General features: G+C 31.6%; 2 protein-coding genes across 14 annotated transcripts in view; one reads left to right on the plus strand and one right to left on the minus strand.

Annotated features, from left to right (window-relative positions):
- The window catches only part of Hr3 (nuclear hormone receptor 3 ROR-beta), a 110,693-nt gene extending 107,241 nt beyond the window's left edge, over positions 1–3,452 (plus strand). For all 13 annotated transcript variants that reach the window (XM_090117721.1, XM_090117719.1, XM_090117720.1 and 10 more), the window contains 4 exons: positions 209–317; positions 757–875; positions 1,649–1,799; positions 2,287–3,452. In XM_090117721.1, coding sequence (XP_089973847.1) covers positions 209–317; positions 757–875; positions 1,649–1,799; positions 2,287–2,413 — 506 coding nt within the window. In that variant the 3' untranslated portion in view covers positions 2,414–3,452. The remainder of the gene's footprint in view (positions 1–208; positions 318–756; positions 876–1,648; positions 1,800–2,286) is intronic.
- Positions 3,453–9,272: 5,820 nt separating this feature from the next.
- LOC149896617 (androgen-dependent TFPI-regulating protein-like) lies at positions 9,273–18,639 on the minus strand. Its single transcript, XM_090117589.1, has 6 exons — positions 18,566–18,639; positions 14,191–14,227; positions 13,204–13,375; positions 12,096–12,239; positions 10,898–11,118; positions 9,273–9,774 (listed from the first exon to the last, which is right to left on the minus strand). Exons 2-6 carry the CDS (start codon positions 14,193–14,195, stop codon positions 9,600–9,602), a joined length of 717 nt encoding a protein of 238 aa, XP_089973715.1. The 5' UTR covers positions 14,196–14,227; positions 18,566–18,639; the 3' UTR covers positions 9,273–9,599.
- Positions 18,640–19,037: the final 398 nt, after the last annotated feature.

Here is a 19,037-nt window from a genome sequence, read left to right on the forward strand (position 1 = left end):
CGCACTACTACGTAGAACTGTAGAATTATTTCATTAATTGAAGATCTAAAATAACAGACCAATTTATATACAGCATGTTCATTTAACAGTAAGATTTATGAAGACAAGTTTCATTAATTTTACTGTTAACGTATTAGACATTCTGATTACTATCCTATCTACGATCTTATTAAGACCTTTTTTTTTTACATTTTACTATATTTTCCAGGATCGTTCGAGTTGGCCATAGTGCGTCTATCTCGACTCATTGACATCAACCGGGAACAAGTTTTGTATGGGGACGTTGTACTGCCGATACGGGAGTGTGTGCATGCTAGGTGAGCTAAATATATATAGATAGATAAAAAATAAAAGAAGAAAAAATAATTGAATTGTTGAAAAAAGTTTTAAATATGACAGAGTTCGACTCAGTTAGTACACGCACAGTAATACAGTTTTTAAATGATTAAATTCACGTCTATTTCACCGATTTATAATATGCTTATCAGTAATTGCTTAGATTAGCCATGTACATGAAATTTTACCACTGTGCAAGGCATCATTATTAAATTTGTATTTATATTCAACAGAAATTTTAAATTCAATCGATTTCACGTCCTCCATTCATAGCCCCTCTCCGCTCATTAATTGTACTTGTAATAAGGTGCTGTTTATTATCAACATTATTTCTTTATCTATATCTATACAATATTATTGTAAAAAATCTTATTAACTATAGCTAGAGGGCCATATTATTAAGTAAATTATATTTAATAGGGACCCACGTGACATGGCGCTAGTGTCTGGTATATTCGACGTGGCCAAGTCGATCGCGAGACTGAAACTAACTGAGACGGAGCTGGCTTTGTACCAGAGCCTTGTGTTGTTGTGGCCAGGTGAGTAAATGTATATTTTTTATTGTTTTCATGTTTGTATATTCCTGTTATATTTATAACTAGTATTTATAATTTACTAGTTTCCCCACGGTTTTGCCCGCGTGGAAAAAAAAATCATATTATCTCGCTATCATTGTGTCAATTTTTTGTCAAATTTCATGGAAATCGGTTCAGTCGTTGAGGCGTGAAGAAGAGTTACTTTAACTTTACGAAGAAGAGTTACTTTACTTGAAGGGTTACAGAGTTACTTTTGAATTCACACTGGCATTCGCAATAACATATTAGGAATTTCATTTTTAGTACTTAAGCCTAGCGATCCGACCCGGCTTCGACCGTGGTACATGTTTACGTTTTCTCTCCATAAAAATGATTCTCGTACTTTAAGGAATATTTAAATCGGTTCAGTCGTTGCGGCGATTCATTTTACTATGTAGATTATTTATCATTGTGTATTATATAATATTAATATATGTATATATTAAATTAACTTAATATACATATAGGTTGGCGCAGTGGTAAAGTAACTGCCTACTGAGCCGACGGTCCCGGGTTCGATCCCCGGTCAGGGCAAATATTTGTATGATGAACTCAATTATTTGTTCTTGGGTCTGGGTGTTATCTATATATGTATTTATTAAATTTTATATTTATCGTCGCCTAGTACCCACAACACAAGCCTTAATTGAGCTTACTATGGGACTAGGTCGATTTGTGTAATAATGTCCTATAATATTTATTTATTTATTTATTATTTATTAATAATATTTCCACAGAGCGGCACGGAGTCCGCGGTAACTCTGAAATCCAATGTCTGTTCAACATGTCGATGGCGGCCATGCGCCATGAGATCGAGACCAACCACGCGCCCATTAAGGGTGACGTCACCGTGCTCGATACACTCATGGCTAAGATTAATACTTTCAGGTATTTATTTATTTATTTATTTATAGGTATTTTAGGTTAAGTGTGTGAGAAATGTATGTCTGGTTAACTTAAAATCGCGAGTTTGGTAGTTAGACTTGGTAGTTAGAGATGGTCAATGCTTTCAGGTATATTTAGTTAGAAATTATGAGCCTTTCCTTTTTCTAAACTTAAAAGAAAAACTTCGCAAGGAGTCGTAGACTAGCATAATTTTCTCTCTACCAGATGTATACATATTTTCATTTCATATATTTTCCTGGTATTGGCTATTTTTATTTTAATATTGTTCAACAAAGTAGTAATTTTTTTTCAATCATTAAATATTTCGAAAGCATTAAGCAATGGAATTTCATCAAAATTGAACAGTTAGGAATTTAGCCTAGACACTAATTTGGCTCATATGCATGTAAAACTTTCCGACTTAATACATATATGTATTATATTTTGTTTATTTATAACAGTAATTAAAATAAACCATATTTTTCCACAGAGAACTATCGTTGATGCACTTAGAAGCGCTCTGCCGTTTCAAGGCCGCACACCCTCACCACGTGTTCCCAGCACTTTACAAAGAACTGTTCTCTTTAGACAACGTCCTAGACTACACACACGGATAAACAAACAGACAAACAAACACGACTTCGTATTCTACCCTCGTACGGGACTTTAAAGACTTTCATTTACTCTACTGTTTTTACATTTACTAAAACTGACGACGCGACGGACAACTGTTGTTTATTATGTGTATGTATGTAATCTGAGACTGTTACGACTTATATACGTACAATTTAATATATAAAATGTTTATTTAATATAATGTCCGTCCGTCGACAGTTTTGTATACAATATCGTAAGACGTTTCGGCTTCTACGAATATAACTTTCGGATTAAAACTACGAATACATAACGTAATTATATGTTGCTTTGTGTATTACGTAGACGATTATAATTATAATAAAATGTATCTAACACGATGGTGGAATAATAATAATTATTATATAAATATTATATAATAATAGAAATAGAGTTTTTATTAAGAAATAAATAAAGGATATAAAGGAGTAGCGGAGTAAAGATCACACAATGTTTTTCTTTAGGAACGTTTTAAAAAATAGGTTTTTAATTATTTTAACAGTTTTATGAATAATTGTAACTTGTTATTTATTTCAAATGATTATTAATATTGACGTTTTTTATTTCGATTTAAGATCGATTATGTTATATAGGAATACAGATACTGCCCAATTCTTTTTTGTAGATTCTTTTTAGTTTTTTTTTATGTGTCGAACAGAGGCGATGGAAAATTCATGAATATTATTAAAATATATTATTAATAAGTTGCGTAATAATTGAACAAAATCAGGAGAGCAATTGTATTATATTATTATTATTAGTGTCTCAAATCTTACTATGACGGCGTTTTTCCGCTTATATATTTATGTGTTCTTAATTTATTTCGCAATATTTGTTTTTTCAATTATTATATTATTGTTTTTTTTCTACAATCCGTGTATAGTAAGATTTGATTTTTTTAACATCTCGCAGTCAAAATAATTTGTACTGTATCAGCAGGCAATTTATTTTTTTCTTATAATAATTTTGATCTCAATGCAAATATATATTATCCCTTCTTTTGGGTGCCATGTTTGGTTTTTTTAATAATAAAAGCACACGTAACGCATAATATTTTTTTTATTGTTTTTATTTTATTTTTTACTTACTTCGTATACGTAAATTTTTTAAGCTGTACGCTTTTTTTGGAACGTAAATTGCCTGCTACATTATTTAGAATTATTAATAATTATCAATTTTTCTAACATTACGCTAAGTTATGTGAAATAGCCTTTACTATATAGACTGGTTTATATTAATGTTAAATCTTATAAAACTTAACGCGTATTTTGTAAATAGTTATTAATAATATGTATTTTATATTAAATGTCATATAAGGTTCGATGGGTTATTTTTAATTTTTACATTCTATTAAAAGTATATAAAAAACAAATTTTCCACAATGTTACGAGATCGACGTATTGTATGTGAAAATGTTGTTTTTACTTATATATATTATATATTTTTTGTTAAATAAAGCAATCTGTTATTGTCTATTCATTTTGTTTTATTTTATATTTTCATTTTTTTTTCGTTAATAAAAATATTTATATATATACTTTTTGGTTTTTTATTTTTTGGTTTTTATTTTCGGAACACGATTTATTCGAATTCTTGATATAATAGAGTAATCATACATTATAGTGAGAGCATATAGATAAAATATACGGGTGGTTCATAAATATTATTTAAAAATGATGTTGCTGATTTCATCTTGTTATTTTCCTCAGAATTAATAAACCTTGTTACATACTATGACAAATAAATATATATTTATAATTTTATTAATATTATAATGCGATTTATTTTAACTTAGATGCACATTATTAGATGTGTTAGTAAAAAAATATTGGAATAATGAGTAATGTCTAATTTTTCGTTTGTTATTGTTAAGTTTTATGGATTTTTTGTCAATAAATAAATATCGTGAAATTCTAGATTGTTATCAAAGTAAATATAACAACATATCTACCTGAATTATTATTTATTTGTTAAATTAATATTTAAATACGTTTTTGGTGATCGAAAAATCGCATATCAAAAAAAATTAAGAAAAAATTAGACATTGCTCGTTCGGAAAATGTGCACGAAAAACGTTTAGAGCACTAAGACTGAAAATTGGTAAATAACGGTAAAAGCTTTTGCCTAATTGATAACCGTCTAAAGGCCCGCGAACAAATGAATCTGAATTTATACCTGAGTACAAAAATATTATAATCAAATAAATAATTTACGATGTTAATTATTAGTTAGCAATAATTTTACAGTATTTGTTGTTGTTTTATATATGTCTATAGCGTGGTACTGGCGGTGGAATGATGAAGTGGCTAAGGTTTCATGTTTAAATTATTATAACTTTATTTAAAATACGAACGTTTTTATAAATAAATAAAAAAATACAAAAAAAGATTGCCCAATTTTTTAAATAATAGAACTCAAACATTGTTTTTCAATTAGTCTTCTTTTAAAGCGATTTTGATTAGGATTTCTGTCTCTTATAAAATCTGGATGTTTTTCTCAAATATGCATCAAATTATTATGTTATTTAGAATTTTAATAAATGTGAACATCTACAACCACAGTACTTATACGATTCACAAATAACATTGTCAATCTATCTACCTTATTTAAACTTATCGCCACGGCTTCGCTTCGCCGCCAGCACCGCGAAGGCGACGCGAATTCAGATTCCGTAGCGGGGGCGAGCGTCGAATTTATTTTCAAACGATCCAAAACCATTAAAGAGACAAACGTGTCCATTCTATATACTTCTTATTGTAGACTTGAGATGGTGCAACCGAGGCGCGTCTTACGATTGGCCGTAAGAGGGCGTGGTAGTGATAGAGTTAGGGTAAAAACGATTGCTGGGTAGTATTAGATATTTCTAAAAAAAACTTTTGTACTATGTTTTGCTAAATTTTCACTAAAATATAGACTTGGACACATAATGTTAGGATTTTTCGAAAAAGCAAGCAATTGCGGGAATAATTAATTAAACGTCTAACTACAATTATTGAGTTATTTTTCATTTATAGAGCTTCTATTTTATACAAACCCGTGGATATTGGGGTCTTGGACGTAAATAGTGAAAATTTTTTATATCTTGTTTTCTATGAGATAATTATTTTATATTGAAAAAAAAAAATATTAATTTGTTAACTGAAGTATTTTTACACATTACCTGAACATATTAAAGAGTAACAAAATATTAAAAAAAAACATATATCTATGTAAAAAAATCAGAATATATAACGTTTAATGTACGCGCAAGTTAACCGTGAACTCGATATTCATTTTTCGTATTTTGAATGTTTAAATGAAAGTTCATTTACTTTTGTATACTTTCATTTGTTTTTTGAAAATAAATGTACGACTTTTCGGTTAACTTCCGTTTGCTGGAGCTTTGTTGATTTGTGAACTAACAAAATAAACGTACCTAAGTAGATTGAGTCGATTTTTGAGAACCAATAGAAAAATAAATGTTATTGTTTTATTATTCTCGAATCACTTGCAATTCTGTGTGTTTTATTTTATAACCTTTTTAGTTTCTACCACATATAATTTACAATTTACATTAAACATTTAAGAATAATAACTAATAGAACATAGTACCTATAGAAACATAGCAGTCATGGCTTGGAATTTGGTTAAGAAAAACAGTTCATCATTCTCAGCACCAATGGTCCAATCGGTGATGAGGAACGAAATACAAACTAATTTTAACATGAAACCATTTTCTTGTTGCTTGAGTTGCGGCCGGGCTCGAAAAAGAACAAGGTCGGTTGAGTCATCGGAAACATCCAAAAGGTTCAAACAGTCGGGCACAGTCTCCTATACTGTGCCCCAATCAACAAATATTTTTCTTCCCAAACAGGGCGATTCGTCCTCCCATTAACCCGCCCGTATTAGCGGGCGGCGCCATACACCTGCTGCAGAGGACGAATCGTCCTGAACAGCATCCCCCACGCAGCCTCCTAACGGAGGCCGCGTGTGTGAAGACCCTTGCTGCTGCTGAGTTGCGATTTATATCTTCATGTTTGAATCAAAGTTGGCCATATACCCTATCCTGACCTAATCCCAACCCTATTAATCTAATGAAAGTTAAGTTAAGACATGAAAGTTCTAATGAATATAATATAGTTATTTGCTTAACATGATCCAATGGCCAGCTTGGTACAGATATAGATTATAGTCTGGATTACACACATAGGCTACAGCTGTTTTCCTTTATTGACTGGCCGGTTGGCTTGGTTGGTAGTGGCCCTGCCTTCCAAGCCAGAGGTCGTGGGTTCGATTCCCACCCGGGGCAAATATTTGTGTGATGAACATAGATGTTTGCTCTGTGTCTGGGTGTTAATTATCTATATAAGTATTTATTTAAAATTATATATGTATGTTTATCAGCCATCTGGTTTCCATAACACAAGCGAAAGCTTAGTATGGGATCAGATCGTGCCGTGTGTGAAAATTGTCCTGAAATATTTATTTATTTATATTTATTGAAGTGAAGAATTTGATTTGAAGAAGTGGATTGCGAGTGAAGGATTTTTCAGAAAGATGATTTCAACCACTAAATGACTATTATTATAATAATAAACACGCTTTTATTACCTGTATGTTTGTATGTAATCAGAGTTGATTAGGACTCTATCCCACTTTAAATGGATAAGATCAGTCTTTGTACGCTTATCAAGGATCGTAGTTACATATAATACAATAATTTCATAAGTTTAAGCTTGTTTTTTTTTTCAACCTATATACATAAGGTAAAACTTTAATTGCATACTACTACCGTGGGTATAAATATTGGCAGATGATGATGATATTTAAACTTATTTTTCAAGTACAATCACGAATTTTCTCAAAAAGTGACCATAATACTTCGACCATATCATCATCACTACATAGTATAAAACAAAGTCGCTTTTTCTGTCCCTATGTCCCTATGTATGCTTAATCTTTAAAACTACGCAACGGATTTTGATGCGGTTTTTTTTAATAGATAGAGTGATTCAAGAGGAAGGTTTTAGTATATAATTTATTAGGTTTTAGACAAAGCGGGCGAAGCCGCGGGCGGAAAGCTAGTTTTCTTTATAAAATAATCAAAGTGACTGTCTTTTTCTACAAAATGTTATCGTTACTATTGTGGTAGAATTTCAACCACTAAATGACTATTGTTATTATTTAATAGTAAATAATTAATTTAATAAAACTATGAAGCAATTACTACACAAATAAAGGTCATAAAGGTACAAGAATAAAAAATAAAATTTTCCATATATTCCATATAATTATTTATTTCTAATAACAACCCATTTACATAATAACAACGACTTATTATTAATTTTGTGATGAATGAAGATAAACTTAGAAAATATTCTTAATATACAAGCTTATAAATAATAACAACCTTTAAGCCTTTGAAATTACCCGTTTTTTCCTTTTTTATCCATTTAGTAGCATATAAATGTATTTTAAATACTTAAATACATCATAAATTATTACGATAAATGAAAAATACTTAACAAAAATGGACGAAAATATTAAAATATGAACTAGTTACTACTTTTCGCTTAATTATGTTTTTGATGTTTTTTCCAAACATCAATTTAAGCTACTCACGTAACTGCAGCAGGGGCAATATTGGAATTGTACCCTTAATTGGCTCCTTAATTGTTATGTGTAAAGGCAAGCAGGGGCAATTTAGAGAACAGCTGAAATTGCCCCGACCGCCGTGCAACCGAGATTGTTCCAATATTGCCCCTGAGACATGAGTAGCCGGCTTTAATAACATTGATCTCTATGATCGTTAAGGGAAAATGTAGAATTTATACATTTCAATAATAAAATCAATTTTATAATCAAAATATTAAATCAATTTAAATTTTTAGCTAAGTTAAGGCTTATTTATTCGATTACATTAAGTCTTAAGAAATATAATAGACATAAACAAACACATACACAAAAATTTATTAAATAAATAAAATAAAATGTGTGTGTGTACTAGTGTACACACGTAAGAAGTGAAACTTCTTTATGACCTTATTTTTCAAAAAATAATTTACTATAAGTTCTTTTCACATAAGATGATTCCTGTGACACTTCATCGTGTTCCGAATTACGTATTTTATGTTTAAAACGCCAAAATAATTTTAGTGCATAATATTTTTTTTATTTTATGGCGGCATTATTACCAAAAATATAAAAATGAAACATCTTAAACTTATAAATCAAAAACAGTATTGTTTAGTTTAATATAATGAAAAATAAAATAAAATAACACAAAAATATAATACCTACGCAATTCGCGTACATGAAATGGATCGTTGAAAAATCATAGAGTTGGAAAATCATATAATCGGCGCCCATCTTGTGATCGTTTGTCAATCGAGTCAATCGTCTGTACGAGTGCGTCAGCCTTGAATACAAGTTACATTTTTATATTGATTCTTTACGTGGTGTTCTGTTATTGTTACTAATTGTTATTGTTGACTTTTTGTTGCTGTTTCCTTAGTTAATTGTTGGCGAAATGCCGAAAAAACTAATTTTGGTACTTTATTCAAATCGATTTCATTTCCATATACTTAAAATATTATCGATTATAGGAAACAATTGATATGATTTCAGTACAGACATCTCTACACGTGTCAAAAATCGATGTGTCACAGAAATCATCTTAGGTGGAAAGGACTATATATGCAACTTAGATATGCAACTTTACAGAAATACGTCAATCACGCGTGGTAGGGATAAAAACAAGATGGCGCTTAACGGAAAAATGTCACACGTAACGAAAAAATGTTACACTAAATTTTTTTCCAACCCCGACAATGAATATGCAATTAACATCTTTGATCAATCGTTGAAATACTATAATGTACTAGTATATATTATCTGTGATAATGATATAAATAACACTAATATTAACTTGTTAAATCAGCCGTTTCATAAAAAGTCTAAGTAGTCCCGTATTAAAACGGAGACATTTTCAACAATTGACAACAAAATTTTCTCAAACGTTACAACGGTGATATAATTTATGATTAACTAACTAAATGATACTAACTACTGACTAGATGTTTACATCTAGATATAATTTAGTTAGATAATCATCATCATCATGAGATGGTTAATCAAAAGCCTTCTAATAAAACGGCTGATTTAACAAATTGCCTACAGCATACAAACAAATTATCGGACTTTAGACTTTCCGTGTATCTTTTCAGTAAGTGTCCATTGAATATAATAACTAAATATGTATAAAAATGCTATAAATGCCATGAAAATGGGGAAGTAAATGGTTCCATACATGTATTTGACCATGGGGTATGGCCACACTCCCGCTGTGTAGTAATGGTGAATAATTCTGGAAATAATTAAGTTAATTAATTAATTTAACTAATTAAATAATCTACACTAATATATAAAGCACTTGTTTGTTTGTTTGAACGCGCTAATCTCGGGAACTACGGGTCCGATTTGAAGAATTATTTCATTGTTAGATAGCGCATTTATCGAGGAAGGCTATAATAATATACATATTATATCACTAGAGCCCCGCGCGGTTTCACCCCCGTGGCTCCACTCCTGTATGTCGTAGCGTGATGATATCCTCGATAAATGAGCTACCTATCTAACACCGAAAGAATTTTTCAAATCGGACCAGTAGTTCCCGAGATTAGCGCGTTCAAACAAACAAACTCTTCAGCTTTATAATATTAGTATAGATTACGGTAAGATGAAAGGGAAAGCAAGGACTAGGGAAAAGGTAGATACAAATACAGATACTTTGGAACTACTATGAAAAAAAAGACGGGTTGCACTCCGGGAGTGCCGGCAGAAGTGAAAACTTGATTATTAACGTTGAGTATGTTTGATATCCATCCGTCTTACGCTTTTTCGATCAGGTCACGTGTCCTGACGCGAGTTTAAGATTTTATATCCAACGCCGCTAAATAAGTTTTCACTTCAAAAACCTTAATTAAATCAATTAAGTGTACCTTAAAATTAATTCGTTGCAGGTAAATGATATAAACAGGCTTAATACAAATTGTCTTTCTTTTATATCTATATTTTAATACGTTTTCTAAGGTGACGAAGAAATCCACATGTTATATTAGGCATCTACTTTCATATAGAGTTTCAGCGAAATGAGTTCAGTAGTTTTTGCGAAAGTGAGTAACAAATATATGTCCTCAACGTAAGAGAAACTGGCTATAGTTCTTAGTGCGTTTCTAGGATATTCTATATTTTGTGTAGGCCTGGAGACGGGCAGCCGCTGATGGGGTCACGGAAGAATTCTACCTATACCCGTGGCCCCGTCGTTGATGCGGCTTGACGGAACACAGTGGGGTTTTGGTCGGTACGAATCCGACATAACCCACGGCCCCTTCCCCGGAGGCCGTGGGTATCTATGCAAGATTTCCCCACAAAAAAAAAAAAGGATATTCTATATTTCAGGTTTTCCAACAAATAAAAATTATACTTACACCAAGAAATAAACTACATATATCAACGTCATATTTAATAGATTTCCCTTGTGATTCTTCGGTTGTTTTCTTGGTTGCATCAATAACTCCCATAGACCCACCAAAATTATGAAGGAATGCATGATATGGTTCGATAAGGTCGTAAGCACCTTGTCGATGAAGGTTGGGAATATGAGCTCTCTGTCATATATGAATATGGGCCAGAATATCGTGAAGATCAGCTGAAATTGAAAAGTTTGGTTATTTTTTACGTAAGAATATTTTAAATAAGTACTGAATCGGTCTAGAGAATATTTATATCTTAATATATATAAATCTCGTGTCACAATGTTTGTCCTCAATGGACTCCTAAACCAATTAATGAATTAACCGTTTATAATGAAATTCGCAGACCATGTGCAGTTCGATCCAACTTGAGAGATAGGATAGGTTTTATCCCGGAAATCCCTCGGGAACGGGAACTATGCGGGTTTTTCTTTGAAAACGCGGGCGAAGCCGCGGGCGGAAAGCTAGTATATAATATATTATCTAATAAATCAAATATAAATATGTACGTCTACGTATATGTTATAGAATAATGTTACTAGATACTAGTGTTATAAAAAAACCGGCCAAGAGCGAGTCGGACTCACGCACGAAGGGTTCCATATTATGGAGTTTTTTTAGGATTTTTTTTTATTTTTAGTATTTGTTGTTATAGCAGCAACGGAAATACCTACATCATTTGTGAAAATTTCAGCTTTCTAGCTTTAGGTTTATGAGCCTGGAGACAGACAACGAAGTCTCAGTAATAAAATAAGTTTTATTTGCAAGAATAAAGTAACATTATTGTTTTAATGACTGAAGTAATTAAAACAATTTAGCACAGTTGCTAAAATTCATATTAAAAACCATGATCTAAATAAGTATTATTACAAAAAACTTTTCAAGCAAAAAAATCTCAAAGCATTTATTTATTTCATTATTAGTTTTCCGCCCGCGGCTTCACCCGCTTTGTCTAAAACATAATAAATTATATACTAAAACCTTCCTCTTGAATCACTCTATCTATTAAAAAAAACCGCATCAAAATCCTTTGCGTAGTTTAAAAGATTTAAGCATACAAAGGGACATAGGGACAGAGAAAGCGACTTTATTTTATACTATGTAGTGATTAAGCTAGTAAATATTAAACAATATAAAGTTTAAAATTACTTACCAACGTAGTCGGCCATAAAACACTTGCAAAGAAAAACTCCTTGTAACGTTTTATTTGGTTCAAAAATTTGTGCTTTTTGTAAAGATGCCATATAAGCGATGTGTCACAGACTATAGACAGTCCTAGAAAGAATAACTGGAATCCCTGAAAAAAAAATCATAATTAAATTTAATAACAAAAACATGGTAGAATAGTTTTTGGGATGATTCAAGTCAAACAAACTAAAAAACATTTTTTTGACGTATATATATATAACGTCTTATAATTCGATAGAGCCGGCTGCACGCACGAAAATAACATGACTCATGCGGCGTTACCTCGCTCTGAGGCGTTCCATGTAAGGCTTGAAGTGCAAGAGCGCGGAACGAGTGACAAAGAAGCACAATCAGACGTTGTCACGTTCAACTATCGTCAGTAAACCGACTTTACAGACAACCATTTTTTTTCTATTTCTATTAATGCAATACCATATTTTTACTTGAGCGCCTCTTTGGTACAGTGGTTGACGCGTGAGCGTAGAACCGAAGGGTCCTGGGTTCGATTCCCGGTGGAGACGAAGAAAGAAAAATGTCTCGGTCTGGCAGGACACAGAAGGCTGATCACCTACTTTTTTTACTTTTACGAAGAAATTCGATTAGTGAAACAGATGTATAATAATGCATCTGCCCCTTACCCCACTAGGAGACATGGGACTTCACTACTTTTACTTGCTGATAACAAGAATAAAAAACAAATATTTCTCTTTGTAGTATTACACATTTTAGCAGTAGGTACCCCGGGTTCACCCGCGAAAAAAATCACAGGCAAAGACTTTAAAATATTCTGAGTTTGTTTTGTATACAACTACTTTTAATTCCAAATTTAATTTAAAATCGGTGTTGTGATTTAGCCGTGATAGCGTAATGGACAGACAGACTTTTATTATAATATACTAGCTTCATCGCTGCGGCTTCGATTGCGTTAGCTACGTGATACCTGCAGACTTTAAATTTTATGACAAATTTCATACAGATTCGACCAGCCTTTTTTGAGTGATAGAGTAACAAACAAACATACATTCTTACACACTTTCACTCTTAACATATTAGTAGAATTATTTTATACATACCAAGTTCCATATAGTGATATATTTATATTGCAAAGCCCGGAAAGTCCTCAATTCTGGATCTTCGCTCACAATAGTTCTTTTTACAGCTAAATGCATCACAATTACGTTAATTGTATGCACTAATAGGAATAGAACATTGCCAGCGAGTCGTACGTGTGCTTGGGAGAGTGCCCTGGAAGTCAAAAAATATATTTTTACTAATTAAATAAATATATCTACACTAATATTATAAAGCTGAAGAGTTTGTGTGTTTCAACGCGCTAATCTCAGGAACTACTGGTCCGATTTAAAAAATTATTTCGGTGTTAGATAGCCCATTTATCGTGGAAGGTATAGGCTATACATGATCACGCTAATACCAACAGGAGCGGAGCAATGCGGGTAAAACCGCGCGGCACAGCTTGTTAAAGATATTATGTCAGCAAAATATAAATAACTAGCTGTACTCCGCGGTTTTACCCGCATTGCTCTTATAGCCTTCGGCCTTCCTCGATAAATGGACTATCGAACACGGAAATAATTTTTCAAATCGGTTCAGTAGTTCCTGAGATTAGCGCGTTCAAACATACCCTAGCTTTATATTATTAGTATTGGCACAGACTAATAATAATATACTACGTACATATTGGTATTGGCAAATAAATATTTTTTTTTTTTTTAAGTTATTTTGATATATAAAATGACTGAATTTATTTTAGTGAGAGTTTAGATCTCAATATAAGTAAGTTTAGATGAAACCTTGTTATTCAGAAAAGGCGCGTATTAAATAAATAGTGTTTACGCTATTCAAAAACACATTTTTTATTATTTTGAAAACATTAATTCATTATTTTATCCACAAGGAGAAAATGTAATTATAAAAAGCTCGACTATAGCAGAATACAAAAAATCTTACGACACATATCAGATTGAAATCGGCTCAGCCGTTCCTGAGAAATCATAATTGTTTTTTTTAATTTACATATTATTTAATTTATTTAAACTTACCCCATTTTCGTTGATCAGTTTGGTATCACAATTAAATCTGAAATAATTCATTATCTTATCATTAATTTGAAATAATTAGACAGATAAAATGACGACTATTGCATATATCTATACTAATACTAGTGGTCCGCCCCGGCTTCGCCCGCGGTACCTACATATTGTTTAAACTATCCTATCTCTCAAGTTGGATCGAACTGCACATGGTGTGCGAATTTTATTATAATCGGTTAAGTGGTTTAGGAGTCCATTGAGGACAAACATTGTGACACGAGATTTATATATATTAAGATTATAAAGAGGAAAGGTTTGTATGTATGTATGTATGGTTTTCACGCATAAACTACTGGACCGATTTTAATGAAATTTGGCACAAACAATCTTTAGACCCTGAGAAAGAACATAGGCTACCTTTTATTGCGAAATATGTACCACGGGCGAAGCCGGGGCGGACCGCTAGTAGTACATATTAGTGACTAGAGGTCCGCCCCGGCTTCGCCCGTGGTACATATTTCGCAATAAAAGGTAGCCTATGTCCTTTCTCGGGTATCAAAATATCTCCATACCAAATTTCATGCAAATTGGTTCAGTAGTTTGCGTAACGTGGCGTGATTGAGTAACAGACAGACAGACAGACAGAGTTACTTTCGCATTTATAATATTAGTATGGATTAATGTATCAAAATATACTAATATTATATATGAACTTGTACTTGACCATTTATTTAATTATAAGTTATCTAGGTACATATTATATCTAATATCAATTAGGTATGAAATTATCAAATTATGATTAGATCATTTAAATATCTCTCATCTGAATGATATATTAAATACTTAAACAATTAATTTATTAATAATTCTAATTGTCCCGGTAAATGTTGTTCTGCCTTGCTTTTATCACTTACTAGCGGTCCGCCCCGGCTTCACCCGTGGTACATATTTACGTTTTCTCTACATAAAAACCATCCTCGTACTTCAAGGAATATAATAAAAAAAGAATTATCGAAATCGGTTCAGCCGTTCTCGAGTTATGCGCTTACCAACACATTTTGCGATTCATTTTTATATCACTTATAGGGGTATGAAAAATAGATGCTGTCTGATTCTAAGACCTACCCTACACACAAAATTTAATTAGAATCGATTCATCCGTTTCGAACGTGTAGGTATACGTATACAATCACCTTGACACGAGTAATATGTTTAACTTCACTACAAAAATATCTTAAAATAAAGCACTGTAATGTGCTAGCTCTTATAAAAATAGATTAATACTAACAGTACTTAGTATCTAGACGCATAGTGCGCATGCGTAGGCTTTTTACACACGAGTCGTTTTTAACCGACTTCAAAAAAAGGAGGAGGTTATCAATTCGGCCGGTATGTTTTTATTTACTTATTTTTACTTAATAATAACATGCGAAATATTCAAGTAAATTGATTTTAAAATAATTTTAGACTAAATGTCACCACTTAAGTTGTTCAAAAATAATTACACTGGTGAATGGTTTTTGTAATTGTTTTTTTATTTATTAATCGCCCTTAAAAAGTATATAAGTATATTATGTATACATCCACATCCACATGTGCCGAAGAAGTGACGGACGATGGGCGTTGAAAGTGGCGGAATGGAGACCATGGAGTGGTCGACGTAAGCCGGGCAAACCGAAAGCACGGTGGTCCGACAATATGCGGGTAAATCTTGGATGCGTCTGGACAAAGACCGAAAAGAATGGAAAAAACATGAGGAGGCCTATGGGTGAATTAAGGCTTGAAAGAAAGATAATATTATGTACGTTTCTTATACGATTTTACTTTATAAATAAGTTTATATTAAATAGAAGTTAATTTTATCCCAAATAACTTTATAAACCTGATCAGGAAGATTCATCTCCGAAAATAATGCTATTTTTTCAGTTTATTATCTACATTTTTTTTTTATGAATAGGCAGACGTTTGACCACGATCCCACCTGATGGGAAGCGGCGATGTGGTCTACTTGGATGCACGTCTGCCTAGAAGAAGCCTGTTCACCCTCGCTTTGAAAAGGTCCAGATTGTATTGTGCGGGAAATATGGCGCTAGGGAGAGAGTTCCATTCCTTAGCCGTTTTCATTAAGAAAGATGACTCTAAGCAACGTGTTCTAATAGGAGGGATATCTACAACAAAAGGATGGAATCCCTCGCCACGTCCTTTGTGCGTGAAAAAAAAGTGTCTTTTCATTATAATCGAACTGAATATACAAATAAAATAAAAGTTGTCTAATATGATTAAGAATTTATTATAAAAATAATAACATAGGCAACATATTAGTTTTTATTATAGTTTATTTTTGGTGCCAGGATTCTGAGTGTGTATAATTTATTTTATTTGTTCAAATAAACGCTCAGATGTAGGCAGCCTAATGCTTTCCTAGACGGACTAAAACAGGTATTACGTAGGTCATAATTGTTTTTAGGATGTAAATAATAAAATTATGACTGACTACAAAAAGGAGGATACATGATAATTCAAAATTTAAATATTTTTGTCTCGTAAACGTTCATTAGTCGATTTTACTTTTGTAATTTTTTTTTATTTAGTTTATAATTACAATAGTGTATCATGGTAATATATATTTATATAGGGGAAAAGGTGGCAGTTATACTACTTAAAACTTATATTTTTCGTTTGCTGGATTTGTCTCCACTGAAAACAACAGTTAAAAGTTTTAGTAATGAATAAACGAGACGAAATAAATTTATATAATTTAGGAAAAATTAAACATAATAATATGTATTATGTTTTGGCTTGTGTTTTTACCGTCAATTGCCTTGAATGTGACTTGTAATAAAAACAATATGAATGTTTCTGTATAAATATAAATCCATACTAATATTATAAATGCGAAAGTAACTCTGTCTGTCTGTCTGTTACTCAATCACGCCTTAACTACTGAACCAATTTGCATGAAATTTGGTATAGAGATATTTTGATACCCGAGAAAGAACATAGGATAGGTTTTATCCCGGAAATCCTACGGGAACGGGTTTTTCTTTGAAAACGCGGGCAAAGCCGCGGGCGGAATGCTAGTTAAGGAATATTTTTAACTTATTTGATATTACATATTATTATGTTATTGTTATTATTTCAATTTCTTGTGCTATTCACAATAGTTTCTACTTATTTACTTACATTAAATTTAATGATAAATTGTTTGTTGGTTTGTCCTTCTGTCACGCAATAATACACGCGATATTTCATCCAAGTACGAAGGTTTTATATGTATGTACCTATGTATATTTATTTGTATGATCAGGAACCGATATCTATACTAATATTATAAAGCTGAAGAGTTTGTTAGTTTGAACGCGCTAATCTCAGGTACTACTGGTCCGATTTGAAAGATTCTGGTGTTATTTATTTATTTATTTATTTATAATGTGTTAGATAGCCCAATAATCGAGGAACAACAACAATTTAATTTAATTTAATTGAAAGTACCTAAAATAAAAACCTGTAAAATAAGGTCTTTCCTTATAATTATTATATTATAAGTTTAGATTTAGATAACAGAAACATTTACGATTCAAATTAGTTCGTGTGAAGGCTTTTTATGTAATTATACATTAAAATGTAGTTAATTAAGTGTTTGTGACCGTCAAATTATTCATAAAGAGTCAGAAATTAAGTAATATATTTTTAATTATACTTCACATCTAAATCACCGATAGATTTTATAAATACTTACATTATATCGTAGATACATACTTGTAAAATAACCATTTGAATGAAATGTCTTACCTATCATTAAAACATCACTACATAGTATAAAACAAAGTCGCTTTATCTGTCCCTATGTCCCTTTGTATGCTTAAATCTTTAAAACTACGCAACAGATTATGATGCGGTTTTTTTAAATAGATAGAGTGATTGAAGAGGAAGGTTTTAGTATATAATTTATTAGGTTTTAGACAAAGTGGGCGAAGCCGCGGGCGGTAGGCTAGTATTGCTATAAATTAATTTTTGTTACATCCAGATATTTTAATAATCACCATATACCAAGTTGAACCTTTGATTTTCCCTATTAGAGTTTAAAACTGAAAATTTCTATATATTGGTACTAGGTGACCCTGCAAACTTAGTTCTGCCAGTAATTGATCACTTAAGTGTACAAAAATTGTTTCCAACCTATGCTTAAGCCTATCAAATATTCATATAAAATTTCATAAAAATTGATCAAGCCGTTCCGGCAGATTTTACATACAAACCACATTGTTACACTGAAATTTACAAATATATAAGATAATTAGTATTGCTTAAGCTACACAAAATTGTATACACTTAACAATTTCTTTAATCTAGTATATTTTTATACAAATAAGTAACAACTTACCATCAAAACGAAACAAAAACTAAGACGATCGTTCTCGACCATAACAGAAAGGCTACTAGCCAAGTTACATTATAACCAATGTTTCAAGGCCCATACATACATACAAACATAATGGACTCATAGACCACACTAGCTGGTAACCGGTTCGGATTTTTCTTCGCTTTTTATTTGTTAAATGAATAGAACCGGTAAATGACGTACTGAATTTAAAATGTTTATAAACACGTTCTTATATATTTAAAGAATTGATTGTTTTGGTATAAATTTAAGTCTTATGTGCTACCTAAGTTCCTTATAATATGAACTATGTCAAAATTACCACGTACTATGTTTATTGTGCGTAGATCGTAAATTAATATAGTTAAAAAAAATAAAACTCAAAACTACGCTCACACTATAAATTAATGTATTGTCAAGGAGTGTACAAAGTTTTAACTAAAACTCCATTTGAAGTGGATCAAAATCGAGTTTT

This window comes from Colias eurytheme, chromosome 28 (assembly GCF_061535395.1).
Source record: "Colias eurytheme isolate Ceu_HAF_F1 chromosome 28, ilColEury1 Martin Lab GWU primary, whole genome shotgun sequence".
Taxonomy (NCBI): Eukaryota; Metazoa; Arthropoda; class Insecta; order Lepidoptera; family Pieridae; genus Colias; species Colias eurytheme.

Coding starts and splice junctions, on each gene's coding strand:
- LOC149896617 (XM_090117589.1), bottom strand. Junction 12,240..13,203: donor ATATCACTATATGGAACTTG/GTATGTATAAAA, acceptor TTTTTTTTTCAG/GGATTCCAGTTATTCTTTCT. Junction 11,119..12,095: donor TTTTATGGCCGACTACGTTG/GTAAGTAATTTT, acceptor TTTCAATTTCAG/CTGATCTTCACGATATTCTG.